Source organism: Dendrobates tinctorius, unplaced genomic scaffold (assembly GCF_039654945.1).
Source record: "Dendrobates tinctorius isolate UK_male_01 unplaced genomic scaffold, ASM3965494v1 ptg000011l, whole genome shotgun sequence".
Taxonomy (NCBI): domain Eukaryota; kingdom Metazoa; phylum Chordata; class Amphibia; order Anura; family Dendrobatidae; genus Dendrobates; species Dendrobates tinctorius.
Window position 1 is genome coordinate 13,948,287 of NW_027361679.1, and position 22,833 is coordinate 13,971,119.

Below are 22,833 nucleotides of genomic sequence, written 5' to 3' on the forward strand. Positions count from 1 at the left end.
ACTGTTGGCAAAAATGGTATAAGATACTGAGGGTATGGCCACAACTTAGTCCTGGATCCTTGGGCGAAGGATCAAAAGCATCTCTGCCCCATAATAGTGAACATGAAACTTGATTGTTTGTGGACCCTGTTACAAACTTTTTTTTGAGGATTAAAGCTTTCAGTTATAACTGTAGACATCATACTGGTTGCCAACCAGCTCTCCAGATTCTTCTGAAATATATGGGATAGAATTTGTGGTAATAGAAAAAAAAGGTATGGTACATTTTTTCATAATGGTGAGTTTTACCTTAGTTGATTTTTGTTTTTTTTGTTGCCACGGCCAATAAAGCGGTAAGATAACTGCTTCTACTTTAACCTTTTTTACCTGTAGGGCTTCTGCGTCAGGTATATTGTACGAGGTCTTAATGAGAGCTATTCATTTGATGGTCCCTATTACCTATTGCTGAGTGCAATGTGACAACACTCTCCCTAAATTCGTTATCATAAGAAGAGCAGCTGCTCCATTTTTATATCATTAGCATGAGCCAATTAGCTCTCCGGGTTGTCATATTTCTGCTGTTTTAGCAACTAAGTGACATCTTTGTCCATACTTGTTCATGAATTTGATAAAAGGTGCATGACGGAATAGTCATGAATCTCAATCCTTTAGCAGTGAGACGAACCTCCTAACCCTTCTACACATGTATATGATTAAGTCTCTTCCCGGTCGTAATTATCATATAATTATTATGTGTGCATTAATTATGGATGTGCACAGTATGTAGTGCTTTGATGATTAAACATATATTTTTACAGCCGCAGTAAAGACACTGACACATTTAATAACAGTTTAATCATAACTAGCCTTAAGCCGAGATGAGTAGTTAGATCTGCCGCGATTACCAGGTTATGAGAGGCACTTCGGCACATGAAATATCATGTAAATGCTCCAAAATTGATTTCACCTACACCCTGGGATCAAACTCAAGACTAGATGTGTTTCTCATTGCTCTTTAGTGAATGAACCTTGGTGATTACAAGCACTAAAATGGCTTCAGTATGTTTTGCCACCATGTTTTGCCCCTTTGCCCACATCATAGTCATTATCTTTTAGTATTCCATTGAACCATTTCTATAGGTATTGCTCTGCTAGACAGGTAGCGATCTTGGATGACAACCTTCAATGACAGTTCTGGACACGTGAATGTGAAATCACTGTATTCTGTCATATATTATCATCTGCCCCCTTTCTCTTCTCTTTTGCTCCACCACCATTGTATCAGACTTCAATGTGGTTCTGTCACTCCATTCCCAAGATGAAAGCTTCAGGATGATATATGTCATACCCTAGATGATATTATATGTCATACCCTAGATGATGATATATGCCATACCCTAGATGATATTATATGTCATACCCTAGATGATATTACCGTATATGTCTTAACTTAGATGATATTATATGTCATACCCTAGATAATATCTTGTCATACCCTAGATGATATTATGTCATACCCTAGATGATATTATATGTCATACCCTAGATGATGATATATGTCATATGCTAGATGATATTACATGTCATACCCTAGATGATATTATATGTCTTACCCTAGATAATATGTTATGTCATACCCTAGATGATATTATATTTCTTACCCTAGATATTATTAATATATATCATACCCTAGATGATATTATATGTTACCCTAGATAATATATGTCTTACCATAGATGATATTATATGTTATATCCTAGATGATATTATATGTCATACCCTAGATGATATTATATGTCATTCACTAGATGATATTATATGTCTTACCTTAGATAATATTATATGTCATACCCTAGATGATATTATATGTCATATCCTAGATGATATTATATGTCATACCCTTGATGATACTATATGTCATACCCTAGACGATATTATATGTCTTACCCTAAATAATATTAATATATGTCCTACACTATATGTTATTATATGTCATACCCTAGATGAAATTATATGTCATACACTAGATGATATTATATGTCTTACCTTAGATAATATTATATGTCATACCCTAGATGATACTATATGTCATACCCTAGATGAAATTATATGTCATACACTAGATGATATTATATGTCTTACCTTAGATAATATTATATGTCATACCCTAGATGATACTATATGTCATATCCTAGATGATATTATATGTCATATCCTAGACGATATTATATGTCTTACCCTAAATAATATTAATATATATCATACACTAGATGTTATTATATGTCATACCCTAGATGATGTTATATGTCATACCCTAGATTATATTATATGTCATACTCTAGATGATATTATATGTCTTACCCTAGATAATATTATATGTCATACCCTAGATGATATTATATGTCATACCCTAGATTATATTATATGTCATACCCAAGATTATATTATATGTCTTACCCTAGATAATATTATATGTCATACCCTAGATGATATTATATGTCATACTCTAGATAATATTATGTCTTATCAAGCGGGCTCCCTTTAGGGTAGCATTCTAACAATCATGGAATTGAGGAAGGCAGATAAAACAGTACTTACTTAAATATTAACATGGATATTCTTTTACATAGTTTAATCTTTGGAGGCTTTCTAATAAACAATGTACCAATGACCTTAATCTCTTAAAAAAATTGTCCATATCTATGTATACAGGCATACAGTATTCTGTATAAGTCACAAAAGTGATAGAGGGGAACTTTCTTTCCCCAGCAACACCAAGCCATCACAAACATCTTATTAATGAAAAGGGTGGGTCATCCCAAGGGTAAGTTCACACAAGCATATTAAACAATCGTTCAGATTTTTTTCTCACTTGTCATATGTGTGCAGTCCTGATACAATCCGATTTTTGCAATAATTTCCAAGACCAATCATAGTTTCCTATGTTACAGAATTGCAATGTATCCATAAAATTCAGATACTATATTGTGACTCCATATGGCATGTGATTTTTTCTTTTTGCACACCCGTAGACTTAAATGCGTAAGGATCATCCAATTTATGGAAGAAACTAGTGTATGCTGCTACATTTTTTCACACACAAAATCGCTCTTCTGCACTGCCCCACTGACATAACATTGGTTTGAGTGCGGTACATTTTTTTCACAAACAACACTCAGACCAAAAACACAGTTATGTGAACAAGCCTTTATAATGAACAGGGTGTTGATAGAAAATCTTTAATCAGTTCACTTTCAAAATTCAACCAATCTAAGTCTATGTTTCTTTGTTTTTAAAGTAGATTTCTGGTTGCTTTCTATACACTTCCAGTGTTAGGTGTGTGCCTCCGTAGGGCTTCTTATATCATACAGTCACATTTCAGCGATCCATGCAACGCAACCATTGGATATTTCGAAAATTACACTTTTATACTTTGAAATAAAAGCAAATTCTTGGGATTAGATGTCAACAATGAAAATTTAGCATCATAATCTTTATTTGCCTTTAAGTCGATCTTTTTGATTTTCATTTGAGTTATTTTACAATTTTTATTTTATTCATATGATTTTTGTTTCCTTTATTTTTTTTTCTTTTCTTTCTTCCTTTTTAAGGCCCGATTTTACCTCTTTCACCTCGAACCAATGAGCAGAAAACACAGAAGGAGTTTGGATATCCTTGTAAGTTTTTTTGTTTGATTTTTAATTTTTTTATGTTATTATCATTGTTGTTATTATTGTTGTTGTTATTATTATGTTTTTATTTCTACTTTATTAAAAGACATTGTACATGTGATCCACAACAAGTGCCTTGATGGCTGCACCCATTGTATCATATATTATATTTGGGGTCTGGAGCTTGCTCTTACTTTCATTTACTGCAATAAATTTTGCTCCGTCTGTGAAACTGGGCAAACTGTGGAAACTTAGCAGAAGTTTACGTGCTGTAGAGAAGAGCAGGATTTGCTTACACTTGTCCTATCTATGGATAAAGCTTTCACGTATAAATCATGGATTTAAAGATCAGATACTTTCACAACAAAAACTGCATACATTAGATAAAGAAATATTTTAGACCTGATGAGATTGGTGTATTTATGCTGAAAATTAATGCCAGTGTTAATATGAAGATTTTATGAGACAAGCTGCAGCTGGAGTCATACAGTGTACATTTGAAAATTGAAACTTTCAAAAAAAGGACTAAACAGCCATTTTGACACAGTATACAAAAGCAAGCACACTTACCTCAACAGATCTACTTAAAAGGAATATGTTACCATATTTTTGCTAGGTAATCTGAGAACAGCATGATTTAATGTCCGAGACCCTGATTCCAACAATGTGTTGCTTGCTTGTCTTATGACTTAAACACAGTTTTCTCTGCTGCAGATCTAGCAGTGCTCAGAGTTCTGTGTATTCTGTAAATTGGCAAAAAGCTGCTAATCATTGCTGGAGGGAGGCTACACACAGCAGAAAGGCTTCATGACATGAGACAACTAGTCCCCTATTGATAATCTCCTGCTGATATAACTGATTTTATTGAATCTACAGCAAGCAGCCCAGTAGCTCTCTGCCTCTATATTATGATACTCTCAGATTACAGAGCAAACAAACCTGCTGACAAATTCCATTTATTAATGTATTTTGTAAGCATTGTAAAATCTGGTGACAGAATTACAGAATTGATTCAAATTCACTTAATTGTCAAGTAACACACAGAAAGGGATTGATCAAGGATTTGTTAATTTTTTGATCAAAAATTCACAACTTTCTGCTATTTTACACTGCTCTTTACACTTTTAAGAAAGTTGTCATAATTAAAAAAGGTTTACGTTCCATTAATGAATTGCTAATTTTTAACAGCATTGCATAACAAGTTACAATTCTTCCTCCAGTAAGGTGCATCATAAAAATTTAAAAACAACTCTACATAGAAATGCTACTGTATATCTAAAAATCTATCAAATGTATCAAGCATCATATGAAACTTTGAGAAATTTGACACAAATATAGGCAATGCATCCTCCATTGTAAAAGACTTCAAAAATTCCTCTCATGATGAATATTCCCTAGAGATAAACGAATCTGAAAAAAGTCAAATTCCTACAATCACACCGATTCTGCAGTAAAATCAGATTTTCAGCAAAGTAACCATATATTTCGGACTATAAGACGCACCTAGGTTTTAGATGAGAAAAATAGAAAAAAAATTAAAGCAAAAAATGTGGTAAATTCTGTACCAATATCCCCATCCTGGTATATATGTCTCTAATTCACTAACTTATGGCCCCCTCATCCCCATCCTAGTATACATTGTCCCCTCATCCACATCCTGTTATACATGGTCCCCTCATTCCCATACTGATATTTATGGCCCCCTCATCACCATCCTGGTATTCATGGCCCCCTCATCCCTATTCTGGTATTCATGGCCCACATCCCCATCCTGTTATGTATGGCCCTCTCATCCCTATCCTGGTATGCATGGCCCCCTCAGCCCTATCCTGGTATGCATGGCCTTCTTAGCCCTATCCTGGTATGCATGACCTTCTCAACCCTATCCTGATAGGCATGGCCCCCTCATCCCTATCCTATTAACATAGTAAGATAGTTAGCAAGGCCGAAAAGAGACATTTGTCCATCCAGTTCAGCCTATATTCGGTCAGAATAAATCCTCAGATTTAAGTCCATCTAAAGAACATAATAGATGTAAGATACAATATTGTTACGTCCAGGCCTCTCTTGAACCCGTCGACTGAGTTCGCCATCACCACCTCCTCAGGCAAGGAATCCCAGATTCTCACTGCCCTAATAGTAAAGAATCTTATTCTATGTTGGTAAAACCTTTTCTCCTCCAGACGCAGAGGATGCCCCCTTGTGACCGTCACCTTCCTTGGTATAAACAAATCCTCGGAGAGATATTTGTATTGTTCCCTTATATACTTATACATGGTTATTAGATCGCCCCTCATTCGTCTTTTTTCTAGACTAAATAATCCTAATTTTGCGAATTTCTCTGGGTATTGTAGTTCCTCCATCTTCTTTATTAATTTTGTTGCCCTCCTTTGTACTCACTCCAATTCCATTATAACCTTCCTGAGCACCGATGCCTAAAACTGTACAGAGAACTCCATGTGAGGTCTAACCAGGGATTTGTACAGAGGCAGTATAATGCTCTCATCATGTGTTTCCAGACCTCTGTTAGTGCACCCCATGATCCTGTTTGCCTTGGCAGCCACTGCCTGGCACTGGATGCTCCAGCTAAGCTTATCATTAACTAGGATCCCCAAGACCTGCTCCATGACAGATCCTAGTATGAATGGCCCCCTCATTCCTATCCTGGTGTGCATGGCCCGCATCATAAAAAGAGAAAAAAAACATAAACCATTCTACTTACCTTCCCTGTGCTGACTATGAGAGTATGAAGCAGTGAATATTCATTTTTCTTTAATAGCAGGCACACTTTTAGCTGCAGCCGCTAGCTCTTGCAGCTGCTGGGTGATCATGTGCGCCCGCTAATAAAGAGAATGAATATTCACTGCTCTCCACTCCCATGAGCGTGGGGAACAGTGAATATTTATTCTCTTTAATAGCGGGCACACATGATCGCCCAGCCGCTGCAGGAGGTGGAGGCTGTGGCTACTGTGCCCACTGTTAAAGAGATATGAATATTCACTGCTCTCCATGCTCATACTGCCTCCCACCTTCAGTGCATAGAGGTGGGAGGGACTATGGGTATGGCGAGCAGTGAATAATAATTTCTCTTTAGCACATGGGTTTGGCACAACAGCCAGCTCCAGCCTTCTGTGACCCTCTCCTCCGCCACTGCCACATTTTTGGAGAAAAAAGTGCATCTTATAGTCTGAAAAATACGGTATTTGCTGCACGTTGAATGTTCCTTATTATGCTTTGGGACCCCTATAGACTCCAGAATATAATAAATATATGTTGTAAAAACAAACAAGCAAAAACTAATGCTCACCTTACCACTTGTCTTTCTGGACAAATGAGCTGCTCACTGGCTGATGTCCAGTCCTCTGCGGCATAAAACAAAAGCAGCTGAGGACCGGGAGGCGGGCATTGAGCAGCCTGGGCAACCAGACAGATAAGCGGTTAGGTGAATTTTAGTTTGTTTGTTTTTTAACTTTTTGCCAACACCTCATGGTTCAGCAACATGGCTCAAATTAACCTGATTTTAAGGCAATACCACAAAAAACACGAAAAAAAAAAAAAAAAAAAAAATTATATATTATATATATATAACAATAAATAATAAAATGGTTATAATTCCCTTAATATACCTTTATCAACGTGTATAAATGTGTGCCACTGGAAGAATGGTAGACCATTCGAGAGAAGATTTGTAAACCGAATCAAAAGAAAAACCCGAATTTTTGGTCAAAAAATGTAAAAATTAAATAAAATATATAAATAATAAAAAAGTCATAAAACAGATGTAAGATTAAAATACCTTTATTGAGTAATAGTAATACAAATACATATAAAAAAGATATAAAAAAGATGTGTGCTCAAAAGAATTTTATATACACCTATATAGGTTAATAAAGCACAGCGTTCCCCATTAATAAACAACTATATTTTATCCCTCTATATATTAGCTCCTTAAATGAGTGACATAGAATATACAGAGCCCATATAGGCTCAAACAAGTGTCTGTGCATAAAACCGTGTGGTAATGCAAAACAATCAACAAAGAGAGGAACCAATATGATGGTATAAAGTGCAAAAAATGCAAAACACAAAAATAAATATAAAAAAGTGAATGTGGGGGAAAGGAGGGAAGAATAGAGGGTATATACCTTGGAGGAACGCTGCTGGATGAGCTACACAGGCCCGACGTACGTTTCGGAATGAATCCTTCGTCAGGGGGTGACGAAGGATTCATTCCGAAACGTGCGTCGGGCCTGTGTAGCTCATCCAGCAGCGTTCCTCCAAGGTATATACCCTCTATTCTTCCCTCCTTTCCCCCACATTCACTTTTTTATATTTATTTTTGTGTTTTGCATTTTTTGCACTTTATACCATCATATTGGTTCCTCTCTTTGTTGATTGTTTTGCATTACCACACGGTTTTATGCACAGACACTTGTTTGAGCCTATATGGGCTCTGTATATTCTATGTCACTCATTTAAGGAGCTAATATATAGAGGGATAAAATATAGTTGTTTATTAATGGGGAACGCTGTGCTTTATTAACCTATATAGGTGTATATAAAATTCTTTTGAGCACACATCTTTTTTATATCTTTTTTATATGTATTTGTATTACTATTACTCAATAAAGGTATTTTAATCTTACATCTGTTTTATGACTTTTTTATTATTTATATATTTTATTTAATTTTTACATTTTTTGACCAAAAATTCGGGTTTTTCTTTTGATTCGGTTTATGGTTCAGCAACATGAAGGCCTTGCTGATTCTGTACAGAGAGAATGGCAAAAAATCTGTATTCTGGAGAATTCAGATTTTTGTAAAATTTGAGTAGAATTCAATTTCACTGGAATAAATTTGCCCATCCCTAATCCCCACCATCTCACCGCCTTTTAATGTTAGAAGAGGGACAGATTACATTTTGCATATATGACCGGATGCAAAAACAAGATATGAACAGACTTGGGCTACACAACAACCATCACAGTTTCACTATGCTTTTATAAAACAATACACTAGGAAGATCATTTTCTGCCTATTTTCACGACCCACAGTTATGTAATCTTAGTAATATAATGAAGTATGCAAAACTCATAGACATTCATAGTTTTGCCTTATTTGTTAGCACCTTGCTTGTGACCACAAGCCAACATGTAGAGCTTCTGAATATTTACTGCAGATAGTATGACGGTAAATACAGAATGTATTATGGACAGAAACTTGGTGGAGCTGGAAGTTATTACCTACAATATCCACAATAGACTTAGAATAGGAAAGATCACATGAAATCTGATTAAATACTGAATAAAGTATACAGTATATTATATGTTAAATCCTACATTTACATTATCTTATGGCAAGAACTGAAAATGTAAGCAGAGCGGGCTCCATTATTTATCATTTCTTACATCCAGCATGCTCACACGTCCCTGCCTTAGGCCAACTGTAGCTTCATAGCATTCCTTGCTTTGAATTATTATTCATTTACATTATGAGAAATGAAGGTTCCTATGGAATTGAAATATTCTGTTTTATCTAAAATGGTTACATGACCATTGAATATTGGACGTATGTTGAGTGGATGTACAGTGGACGATGTAAAAGAGAGCATACGACCACTTATTTTATAGTCTGGAGGTAGACATAGTGAACATTTCTGCTGTCAGCTCATTGCAGGTTTTTTGTCATCCTGGTGTTCAAGAACTATAGAAATTAGATCAGTTTGCCAATAAAAATGAAGATTTTTACAAGTTGGTGTTTTGAATGAGTTAGAGAACAAAAAGGGATGATCCTAAATATGAGATCAAAATTTTCCACAACTCCTTTTTGGCATAAAGTTAAAGCCCTGCCAAGAAGACATTTTTATAGAGAAAGAAAAAAGTAATGTGTCAGAGTGTGTGATCTCAGGGTGCCGATGGTAATCTCACGGTGCCATGGTCATCTCTGTGATCTCAGGGTGCCAATGGTAATCTCACGGTGTCACAGTCATCTCTGTGTCGTGATCTCAGGGTGCCAATGGTAATCTCAGGGTGCCACAGTCATCTTTGTGATGTGATCTCAGGGTGCCAATGGTAATCTCAGGGTGCCACAATCATCTCTGTGATGTGATCTAGGGGTGCCGATGGTAATCTCAGGGTGCCACAGTCATCTCTGTGATGTGATCTCAGGGTGCTGATGGCAATCTCAGGGTGCCACGGTCATCTCTGTGATGTGATCTCAGGGTGCTCATGGTAATCTCATGGTGCCACGGTCATCTCTTTGTGGTGATCTCAGGGTGCCGATGGTAATCTCAGGGTGTCATGGTCATCTCTGTGATGTGATGTTTTTAAAAATATAAAAACTAAAACACGTGACAATTCAAATGCTTCCTTCTCTGCAATTAAATAAATGATAATAATTTTTTGTACTAGCTTGGCCCGTGCGACATTTTCGCACATTGGTCGTCAGAGGCGCAGACAATTTCAGAAAAAGTAATGTAAATGTAAATGTATTTCATGAGATGATGAACACAGACAGGTATTTATATATGTAGCTTGGTAATACAATAAATTGGTTTGATAAGTAGAGGCCAAACAATGTCTTCCGGTTGAGGTGCCACCTGCAGGTCATTGTGTCTTTCTGTAGGTTTATGACAATGAATGTTTAAACTGTATTTAGTGATAAAATCGTGAATGTGTGGTTTGTTTGATTCTTTTCTTGCTGAAGTGAGCAAGTTTACCTTTGAAATAGTGTATCATTTGTGTGTGTGGGGCGAAGTAATCACTGAAAAAGCAGTGTATGTTTACAAATGTGTTTGCTTATGTGACTCACCTGCAGTGAAGTGTGCAATCCTCCAATGTGCCTGAAATAGGCTGGGCAAGCACTTGAGCAAGCTGCAAAGACTCCAAGGCAAATGTTTGGATTTGTTTGTTATGTCTGTAATAAGCTTTGTGGTAGCGTGCTTTGGGGAAGTGTGCTGCCATCTGCAGGTAATTTGACCTTTCAAATGGTGTATCATTTGTTTGTGTGGGTGGAGTATGAAGGGAGTGAGTGTGCAATTCAATAGTTAGTGCGTGTTTACAAATGTGTTTGTATATGTGCCTCCCCTGCAGTGAAGTGTGCAATCCTCCAATTTGGCTAAAATAAGCTGGGAAAGCAGTTCTGCAAGCTGAAAGCCCCCAAGGCAAATGTTTGGATTTGTTTGTGATGTCTGTAAGCAGCTTTGTGATAGTGTGCTTTGGGGTACTGTGGTGCCACCTGCACGTCATTTTTCCTTACTGCAGGTTTATGAAAATTAATGTTTAAACTGTATTTTGTGATCAAATTGTGTGGTTTGCTTGGCTATTTTCTTGCTGAAGGGGGCAAGTTTACCTTTCAAATGGTGTATCATTTGTGTGTGTGGGTGCAGTATGAACGAGGATACAAAGAAATTACCGAAAAACAGTCTTTAGAAATAATAGAATAGATTGCTGCATCGAAAAAAGTCCAATGCATGAAAATATAAAATGTGATTAAATTTAACATATCAGATAAAAGCAAAGAAAAAAAAATGAAACACCTACAAGTGAAGTTTTTCAGTTATCACACCTCCCCCCCAAAAAATGCAATGAAAAGTGATAAAAACGGTTCAAGTTGTTCTGCCAAAAACATTGATGATAGATAAATAAAATTGTTATGCGTCTTAAAAAGAGTGAAAGAAAAAACTAAGTGAAAAAATTAAAACTGACAGCGATAGGAAGGGGTTAAGCTAACCTGTCATCAGTCTTAAAGTCTTGCTATTAGCAAATTATTGTATTTAGCATGAAACAATTCCAGAGCATCTTTTCATATTACTCTGCATTATTCCATTTCTTTGTTATGCCTAATATAAATATGCCAATAACTTAAAGAAGCACTCATCCCATCAAAGTTTTTATCCTAATATGTTGCAATAATTATATGAGAAGAATTAACTGGGTAGAAAGGCAAAATTAGCAAAATTAGGATTTGTAGGTACACAGTGCTATATTATATGATGACTGCAATATATATATGGGAGTCATTTATGGGAGTGTGTCATTAACAAGTCAGTAAATAGCATTGCACTTGTCCATGATGTCCATTTATATATATATACGTTTTCAGGAGTAATAACATAGGGACATCACAATAGAGAGCTCTCAGGGCAGGTGCATTCGAGTGTATATTTTAGCATCTGAGAGAATCAGGCCGATTATGATACTCAGATCAAACTCTGAGTTTGATCAGAGTGTCCGCATATTGCGATCTGATTCTCTCATATGTGGAGAATATAGCAATTTTTTTTCCATATTCTCCATTCTGTGAGTGTGCATTAATCGGACTACAGTCAGATGTAATACATGTGCAGTCCAATGTTTTCCACCAACTCATTGACTTGCATGGCCAAGTGCAATCCGAATATGGGATCAAACTTAAACATGTGTGCCGCCCCATAGTCTAACATTGGTCTGAGTGTGATCTGATGTTTTGTTGGATGGCACTCGAATAGCGAACACACTCGTGTGCGCCTGCCCTTAGGAAAAGATAATCTAGCATATTTTATGGGAAAAGCATTTAATATGTATTTTGTAATTCAGCTCTGAATATTCAGGAGTTTGGCTAATAAGCTTTTTTATGTAATATTGCACATTTTCTATTTTATGAATAATTTGTGGAAGTTATTTCCTGATCACCTACATTCAGGTTTGGACAGCTAGACATATATCAACCTTCATTGTTGTATCTCCCTACATGAGTTTCTATAACAGAAATAAACTAGATTACAGTAGGCACAGATTAGAGAAGGTTTTTAACCGTATCAACACATGGATCTCGAATGTGCCAGCTGCCATTTGCATTGAATTAGTTTTGGATGGAAATGCAGAGTAATAGCCCACTGATAATATTCTCTAAGGCATGGTCATAAACCAGTTTTAAATGCAGTTCAGATGGCTTTTACTAGCGCCGACCATCTTCTCGCTCCCTATTGCTAAACATGTTCATTAATGATACTTGCGTCATATGCTCTGTCCGCTTGAAATCATTGTTCATGGCTTTGATTGTATAAACCATACTGCTCTAGATATACCTGCCAAGTTGATGTTGTTTTCATTGTCAGACTCTTGTCAATTGTAAAAAAAAAAAAGGTTTACTGTATAAGCGTTTGTTCACATTCCATTTTTTTCCAGTGGTCAAAAATACCGATATGTGTTTTTCAAGCAGAAGACACTTCAGGAGTTGTTCCTTTTCTTTTCTCTGGCACTTAATTCTGAAAGTAACTTTTTTTACACTGTTTGATTGTTCCCGAACTCTTTTTCGTTTTTTTTTCTGCCAGCACGTTTTCTTGTTGTACATTGGGTGTCTTCTTCCTGGTATTTTCCAGGTGGTCTTTAAAATACATAAAGCAATGAAGAAAGTGTTTGCCATTTTTTTTAAGGCGAAAATGTCTACAAAACACTCATACAGATGATTGGGCGTCTTGTGGTGTCTTGTTAGCCTTCCCATTGACTTATATTGTAAAGTACTGAGTATCACCCTAGTGGAAAATTCACAAAGAATGTATATGTTGCTTATTTTGAATGCTTGGTGTCTTTAAAAGCCTGAAGTATTTAAGAGACGCTCAAAAAGCCAGAATATTTTAAATAGCAAGCCGTTTTCCACACAAACGAATGGAACAATTATTTCTATAAGTTTTTATAGAGCACTTTTTGGCATTTTATGAGTGGATCCTCTAAAATTAAAGGGTCAGAAAAAGATGGTGTTAACATACCCTAACAATGCTGGAGCTGGAGCCTACCAGACCGTCCACTTCCCATACAAATCCCATCTTGAACAGTTTAATATGTAACTCCTATCCAAATGTGTAATATGGAGTATCATGATGAACAATGAAATCTCCACAACTGAGAATCCCTACTGAATGGAAGTTCAATCTTCTACATAAATATTGCTCATCACATAGGAATTTCCCCTTTCAGAAAAATTTCCACATATATCTATGACTCAGACATTTCATTGCTTCCCAGAAATTATTATATTAGTCCTTGAAAAAGACACTTGTACTGTAAGATGCCATGAAGTAGAAGGCTCAATGCCGACAATCACTACTTTTTTGGCAAGCTGTTCTCAAAGACCTCTTCTGCCAATATTTTACCGCATAAAAATACTTTTATCTGTCTTTTATGACCACAGAAAAGTTGAGCTGAACTTTGATGTGGTCATAAATCTGCTAAGAGGAGCTCAGAAAAAGTCAAATACAAGTCACTTTGCTGGGTTCTCAGTTATCTCATTCTCTAGCCAGCGAAGTAGACAAAGAAAAGTTAAACAGTGCAAAATATTTAATGAAACCCAGTTGCAAAAAATATTTTTAGCCCCAAATACATTAAGTTAAAAAATGCCTTGGATGTGTTCATATTCTTTAAAGTGAGATGTCCATTTATCTTTACGATATATAGTAGATACATGTTTCCTACTGGTAACAGCAGTGTCCTTGTTTCCTCTAGCTGCTCCAACCTCAGACAACGTCGCCCTCTATGTTGGAATCGTCATTGCTGTGATCGTATGCCTTGCCATCTCTGTCATCGTAGCTTTATTTGTTTATCGGAAGAACCATCGAGGTTTTGAGTCTGACATAATTGACACTTCTGCACTGAATGGTGGATTCCAAGCAGTCAACATTAAAGCCGCAAGACAAGGTGAGTGTCATTAAATCAGCAATGTGTCATGGGAATTGCCAATGTTACAGTATTGAATTTTGTTTTTTTCCTATTGTTTTCTTCTTTACTAGCTTAGTAGGATTTCAGCCAGTTGCACATAAAGCTCTAAAACTATTTCTGTACGTGATTCCAATATGAAAAGCTCCCTAGACCTCCTTATTGTGATTATCACATTTAACCCTAACAAAATCCTTAAAAGTAAAGATGAGGATGAGCTTTGCTGATTTTTTCCAAGGAATATGTCATGAATCACAATACTGCAAAAGCATCTAATTGCCCTGAAAAGACATATATTACACACTGAGAGCTCTCTTTTGAACTCTTTTGAGCTCTTTAACACAAGCACAACCTTAGTAATATACCATGGGGGAGAGGCGGGACGAAGGCACAGCTGTTTGACATAGGGATGATGAAGCTACACACACCAGGGATTACGGGTGCCACTTCCAAAGAAAAAGATCCTATATGTCCATAGGTATGTGCCTATCTGCTTTCTTCTTTATGGACAACCTTAGTAATGTCCGCAACATTATGATTATGGGTAAATGGGTTGTAACTAACAGCCTACTTAGCAACACTGCACTAACTTTTTTGGCTACTTAAATTGTCAACCGGCAACTGGTCAGTGTTTTCAGGTGGCAGGTAAGGGTCCAACATTGGACTATTGGACTATTACAACAGGAAATCGTGAAAAATATATATATACATATGTATGTTTACAACATTTTATGAGGTAAACAGTTGTGCTTACATTTCTGGAATATGGAGATTATTCTCTTGTCTTAAAAAAAAAGAAAAATTATGGCTCCAAGCTAGAAAGTACAGTTGCTGTGACGCATACGCCTTGGTATTACATTTTTTCTTCAAGAGAAAGTTTACAACTAATACTGTACTCCTTGTTTGCATTGTGTAAAGAATTAAAAAAATGCAGAGTTTAAGATTTTGTCACTGCACAAATCACAGTCCCAATGACTAAAATGTAGTGGATTATTCACATACTAAGGCTATCACAATCAGCTGCAGTAGTACACTACAATCAATTGTAGACTTTTTTCGATCTCTACTGTACAAAGAATGACTGAGGTGTGCGCTCTGACCTCCTATACCTAGACTGCAAAAACCTAAAAAAAAGCACTGCTTAGTTGTTCCTCATCTATTATAGTGGTGGTGATAACCTCACTGATTCCCTGTGCTAGACCAAGATCTTAAGTTCAATGGATTTGGCCAGCTTCAGTGCCCCTGAACTCATTCAATGTTGCATCACAGAATTCCCAGTTCATACCCGCAGCTAAGCTATACTGCTGGTTCGAACTGACAATCGTAGGGATTACATCCCCTTGCAAACAGGAAACCAGGAGATTGGTGAGCATTGTATTTCTGAAAATGTATATTGAGACAAAAAGAAATGTCCCACAAACAACACTTTAATCAATAGATCTTGGACTAAAAATAAGTTTGTGTTAGATAAAATGTTCCTGTGCTGAGACAATCTTATAAATGTGCCCCTGTTGTGTACAGTGTAATGGCTGTGTCTGACCGTACAGGGACATAGTCTGATCATACCACATCTCCTGGGCAGGGGAGGAAGTAAAGTAGAGTATACAGACATTACAGCATGGGATCACAGCTGCTAGTTTCTGTAAGGAAAAAAAAACATTTCCCTGCCTGTCTATAAGCTTGTTTTACCTTGCAGAAAGCATCAGTTGCGATCCCATGCTGTAATGTCCTTTGCGTCCTTCCCAGGTCATGAGCTGTGGTATGATCAGACCATGTTCTTGCATGGTCAGACACATCCATTACACAAATATCTAAAAGACCAAAGTTAAGGGCTCTCCCATTATAATCAAAAAACCTATAAAGAAATATGAGTAGTGCCCAGGAATGCATAAAAGGTTTTTACTTTAGTAAACAATTATCAAGACAAAATAAAAGGAATAAAAAGGAGAAAAAGTCAAACCGGGTACCTCCAGATATACAGTAAGTTCATATAAATACATGCACAACAAAGTGTTGATTAATTATATACTGTTGAGTAAAATCCTACACATAAAATAGTAATCAACATCAAAACCTGAAAGGTGGAGACGTATTAATAGGTCAAATAGAGACAGGGCCGGCCCGAACGTATAGGCGAACTAGGCAGCCGCCTAGGGCGCCAACCCAAAGGGGGCGCCAGAGAAAAAATAAAAAAAATTATAAAAAATCTTTTCAAAAGGCAAAAAGTTTTAGGGATGGAAAGAAAAGTGTACATATTTAAGGGCAAATATGACACAAGAGAGGTTGGTTGGGTTGGCAACAATTTCGATAGAATCTGAAGTTGCTAAACAAATTAATCTCGGTGACTTAGTGTCATCCTTTTAAAAAAAAAAGGCAAGGAAACAAAAATTTTAATTACCTGTGGTCGTTTTTGTTTTGTGTTATTGATTACTTTGTATATATTTGTCCTATACAACTTCTCAGAAGATTAAAGAGTTAGGAGAGAGTTAATTAATCATTGTTGTTGTGGTTTATTTTGCTCCTAAATTTATATCCCAAGTTTTCATCTACTGCCAAGAATAGTAGGGGCGCAACAAAATAGTTTCGCCTAGGGCGCCGTGATCTCTCGTGCTGGCCCTGAATAGAGATACAGAAAGTGCAACACTCACAGGGATATGGATACTGATTCAATTAGGCTAAGTACACATTTGCGTTTGGCAGCCCTGCATAGGGCTGCGTACTTTTTCCTTTTATATCTGCACAGCTGCGCATGTGTCCTGCGTACCTATCTTAAACATTGGGTACGCAGGGACATGCATTGGCTGCGGATGCCTCCGCATACGTCGTTTTGACGTGCTCGCCGACCACACAGGAACACAAAATGTTGCGTTCCCGTGCAGTCGGCAGGCACGTCAAAACGACGCACGTGGACGCATCCGCAGGCAAACGCATGTCCCTGCATACCCAATGTTAAAGATAGGTACGCATGCGCAGCTGTGTGGATATAAAAGGAAAAAGTACGCAGCCCTATGCAGGGCTGCCAAATGCAAATGTGTACTTAGCCTTAAATAGCACAAATTCGTTCTTATTTGGGACAGACAGCAAATGACCTATGTACAGCAGAGAAAATCAGGCTACTACTCACAACACAAAAGTTAGACCAAAAGTTGGTGGTACTATAGACCTAGTATGGGCACAACCCTGTGTAACAGTGGATAAGTACTGAGGCTGAAAGAAGATAGAACCAAAATTGGTATGAGGAATTAGAAGGCAGATACAACTTGTGTGACAGAAAAGAGTACCCCTCAAGTGCATTTCGCGTACAGCTTCCTCTGAGGTCATTTGATGTCTGACCCAAATAACTACTTATTTGTGCTTTCTAACTGCATCACTATCCATATCCCTGTGAGTGTTGCACTTTCTGTATCTTCATATGACCAACTGATACGTCTCTGTCTTTTAGGTTTTGATGTTGATTACTATTTTATAGGGTTTTACTCCACAATAAATAATTAATCGACATTCCTTTGTGCATATATTTATATGAACTGGCTGTATATCTGGAGTTGCCCTATGTGACCTTGTTTGACATTCTCCTTTTATATCATTTATTTAGTGTAATAAAGTAAAAACCTTTTTTCCATTCCTGGCTACTACTCTTATGTCTTTATAGTCTGTTTTTTTACAGCCAGTACACAGTGCACAGCAGCGGCACATTTAGAAGATTCTCTCAGCACAGGAACATTATTTAACACAGCCAACTGTGGAACTTATTATTATTCCAAGATCTGTTCATTAAAATGTACTTTGTTCGCGAAACTTCCCCTTTAAGAAAAAAGAGTGAATAATATGTACAGTATGTGTTTATTTCTTGCACTGGCTTGATTTGTAAAGCCAGAGCAGCTAGAGCTAAAGTGAATGCTATGTGTTCATGCCATACTCTACATATGATTTCAAGGAAATTATATCTGCCAGTCAACAGCTGCTGTGCCAGTTTTCCTTATAAAGTAGGCAGAGCGGAAGGCTTTGAGAAGAATGTTTGTGGAAATTATTGGTGTTGTCTGAAGATGCCATGCTGCGCTGTTGCAATGTGTCTCTAAATTGACTCCAGTTGTGTCAAGTTTGACAGCTAAATTTTGCTTACATCTGACAGAACAATCAATTTGGTCCTAAATTTGAATAAAGAATATTTTTCCATTCCAAACACAATTCTGTATCTTGTTTGTGTGTGTATGTCATTGTCAAAGAGAGGAACAGCCAGCTCCCGCATTGTGTTTATATGGAAAGCAAATAGCTCTTAGTTTCCGCATGCCGAAGAGATGAGATGTGAATATGGGCCACATATGCCATCACACAGGAAAAGCATAAGACTAAAGAATATCCACAAATGTCATGCACTTCATCTGTGAAAGGTTTCATAAGCGAATTACCTTTCCTCATCACATAATGGCTTTCAAGGGAAGAACTGTAAGTTGAAGATGAACAGCAAATACTAAATCTTGCTGATGATTTTCTCTCCCGTAGTGCACACTATTAGGAAGCTGCTTAACTCAACATGCAGGTTACCTTCCAAAAAACATATATTTGCTAGAGACAACCAAAGCAAACTATAGCCAACCCGTTTTGCTTTGCTTCTTTCCCATATAACTGGCTCTATAAAAGACACACGTGTCTTGTACACAGTTATGAAACACTGGAGGGCACATCTTGATACCATTAGTTTACTTGGGAGTGCAACCTCAAACATAAATGTGTTTCTATTGAAGACAGATTTAGTAGACTGATTGCCATCATGTACATTCTATTTCAAACCGATACCAATCTCTTGACAATTGCTTTTGTACTCTAATATCTGTATGACACTAAGCTCATGGGACTGGTTGAATAAAAAGGAGAAAATGTAGAAACAAAATCTAAATTTACTCCATATAATAATTGCAAATATATTTCAGCATGTGTCTCCTACATGACATGTGGAAGAAGGTGCTTTGGTCAGATAAGACCAAATTAAGACCTTTTGGGCTAAAAGCTAAATGCTTTGTGTGGCAGAAAAATAAGAATGCACATAACCTTGAAAACACCATCCCAACTGTGAAATATGGTGGTGGCAGCATCATGATGTGAGGATGCTTTTCTTCAGCAGGGACAGGGAAGCTGGTCAGAGTTGATAGTAAAATGGATTGAGCTAAATACAGGGCAATCCTCGGGAAAAACCTAACAGAGGTGGCAAAAGGGGCATAGGTTTACCTTCTACCAGGACAATGCCCGTAACACACTGCCAGAGTTCACTGGGTATGAATGCTTTTCAAGGCACTGTATACAATATATATAAACAGTATATCACAAAAGTGAGCGCACACATCACATTTTGTAGATATTATAAAAGATCATTTCATTGGACAACACTGAAGATATGACACATTGATACAATGTTAAGTAGTCAATTACAGTTTGTAGTACAGTGTAAATTTGGTGTGCCCTCTAAATCACTCAACACAGCCATTATTGTCTAAACCGCTGTTTGCAGATTCTAGTGTCATATCTTCTGTGTTGTCCCATGAAAAGATATAATAAAATATTTACAAAAATGTGAGGGGTGTACTCACTTTTGTGATATACTGTGTATACATACACCGTGTGCAGAATTATTAGGCAAGTTGTATTTGAGAGGATTCTTTTTATTGTTGAATAACAACTATGTTCTCAATCAACCAAAAAGACTCATAGATATCAAAGCTTAATATTTTTGGAAGTTGGAGTGGGTTTTTTCTAGATTTGGCTATCCTAGGAGGATATCTGTTTGTGCAGGTAACTATTACAGTACAGAATTATTAGGCAACTTAATAAAAGCCAAATATATACCCATCTCACTTGTTTATTTCACCAGGTAAACCAATAGAGCAACACAAAATTTAGAAATAAACATTTCTGACATTCAAAAACAAAGCAAAAAAAAATCAGTGACCAATATAGCCACCTTTCTTTACGATGACACTCAAAAGCCTTCCATCAGGAGGAGGAGCGCCGAGAGATGGCTGCTCTGGCATGAGGCTCCTGAGTTTTTTAGTTTTTTACCCCGTTTAATTGTTAATTCTCCCTTTGGTTCACTCACCATTGCGTAGCTACAGGATTCGGCAGAGCTGGGAGTAGTGTGGAGACTGCGATCAGCTGGGACCGGTGTCTTTCTGTCCTCGTGGAGCTCCGTGCCTGGATTCAGCTGGGAGAGAGTGAAGCTGCTGGCTGCCTGCCTTGTACCCATTTCCAGCATGCAGATGATCCCAGGATAGGAAAGCTGGTGGAGTGTGCGGTGCTGGAGATGTTCTGGAGATCTTGTGATCCAGGTGGAGCTGAAAGGGTGAGCTGGGCAGGTTTGGACTGACTGTTGGCGTGTCCCCTGATGTCCCTGTCTTGTTGCACCCATGCCCTCCCCCCCAGCAGTGCTGGGAGCACCCTTTATGGAAAGTTGTACATTTAACTCTGCTAAGCTGTGACTGTTCAGTCTTTATAGCTACAAGCTGAGTGTAGTCATGGCCACTGCACTCTGTAAACCTACTCTTATGATTTCAAGGGACGATTTATTATTCTGGAATCATCCGCAATTTCTCATGGACTCCCCTTCTTGGAGCATGATTGCTAATTCAACAATTGAGTACATAAAATCCATTACTTCTGTGAAACCTGTGGAGGTGTACTGCAAGAGAGGTAGGAGAGGAGGAGTCCTGGCACGCCTTCGGAGGAGAGGGTTCAGAACAGCTCTTCCTTCACTCCACTTGGCTAATGTCCGTTCCTTATCTAACAAAATGGAGGAACTGAACTTACTTTGTAACATGAGATCTGATATGGCCAATTCAGCTGCTCTTTGTTTTACTGAGACCTGGTTGAATGACACCATCCCTGATTGTAGTTTGGATCTACCTGGTTTTGTTATCTACAGAGCTGACCGTGATTGTGTAGCTTCAGGTAAACAAAGAGGGGGTGGGGTATGTCTCTACATCAACACTAGCTGGTGCTGTGATGTTAAAATACTGGGAAAAGGTTGCTCTCCAGATCTAGAGTACCTTGCACTCAATTGTAGACCATTTTACGCTCCAAGAGAGTTTTCATCTATGGTTCTGGTTGCAGTATATATTCCCCCTCAAGCATCTGTTAAAGCTGCTATTGGTGAATTAGCTTGCAAAATATCAGAATGGGAGAAAGGATCTCCTGAAGCATTTGTGATCGTAATGGGGGACTTTAACAAAGGAAAACTCAACCTGGATCTCCCCAAATTTACTCAACATATAAACTGCTTCACGAGAGAGAACAATACGCTTGATCACTGCTATACTGTCTTAAAAGGGGCCTACAGGGCAGTGAGGAGAGCAGCAGTGGGCTTTTCAGATCATTGTCTAATTCATTTAATTCCAGCCTACAGGCAAAGGTTGAAAACATCCAAACCTACAGTTTATACAAAGAAGACATGGTCTGAGGAGGCAAAATTGCAACTGCAAGCATGCTTTGAATGCACGGACTGGGAGGTATTCCAGGAAACATGCTCGGGTCTGGATGAATGGGTTGATGCAGTGTCCTCATATATCCGTTTTTGTGAAGACACGTTTATTCCATCCAAATCTGTCCACTTTCGGGGAAACAACAAGCCGTGGTTTACAAATAAAGTCAGGTTGATCCGTAAGAGAAAAGAGGAGGCTTATAAAGCAGGCGATATTACTGAATTCAAGAAACTTAGGAACTCGCTATCTAAAGAGATCAAGTTAGCCAAACACGAGTATGCAAAGATTCTGGAGGAAAGGTTCTCATCAAAAGATACTAGATCTGCATGGAGAGGATTAAGAGAGGTCACCAATTATAAAAGCCACCCCACTATAGTGAACCCCAGCAGAAGTCTGGCAGCAGAGTTAAATGAATTCTACTGCAGATTTGAGGCAAGCTCTACACACAGTGGCTATTCATATAAAGATCATTCATTGTGCAACACCCAAGTAGTGATCTCCGAGGCAGAGGTGATACGCATCCTGAAGGGACTTAAAGTCAAAAAGGCACCTGGCCCTGATGGTGTATCTCCAATGTGTCTGAAAGTATGTGCTACCCAGCTTGCCCCTATACTGACAAATATATACAATGTGTCACTGAAAGAGTGCGTTGTACCTCAGTGTTGGAAAAATTCCACAATTATCCCTGTCCCCAAGAAAGTGGGATCCTCTGAGTTGAACGACTATAGACCAGTAGCACTCACATCTCTAGCTATGAAAGTCTTCGAAAGAATTATGATGTCCCACCTGATAAAATTCACGCAGAAGCTATGGGACCCGCTTCAGTTTGCCTATAAGGAGAATCGTTCGGCAAACGACACTGTCAATCTGGCACTGAAGTACATTTTGGATCATACAGATGAACGGCACTCATATGTCCGGATTCTTTTCATGGACTTTAGCTCAGCGTTCAATACCATTGATCCGAATTTACTTCATAAGAAAATGGTAGCTCTTGGAGTCCCTCTCAACTTATGCTTGTGG

General features: G+C 37.7%; 1 protein-coding gene across 2 annotated transcripts in view; it reads left to right on the forward strand.

Moving 5' to 3' along the window:
• UNC5C (unc-5 netrin receptor C) overlaps positions 1-22,833 on the forward strand; it is a 560,809-nt gene that overhangs the window by 474,371 nt on the left and 63,605 nt on the right. Inside the window, exons 9-10 of one of the 2 annotated variants that reach the window (XM_073589804.1) lie at positions 3,591-3,656; positions 14,132-14,323. In XM_073589804.1, coding sequence (XP_073445905.1) covers positions 3,591-3,656; positions 14,132-14,323 — 258 coding nt within the window. The remainder of the gene's footprint in view (positions 1-3,590; positions 3,657-14,131; positions 14,324-22,833) is intronic. The other variant, XM_073589811.1, reaches the window with a different exon arrangement.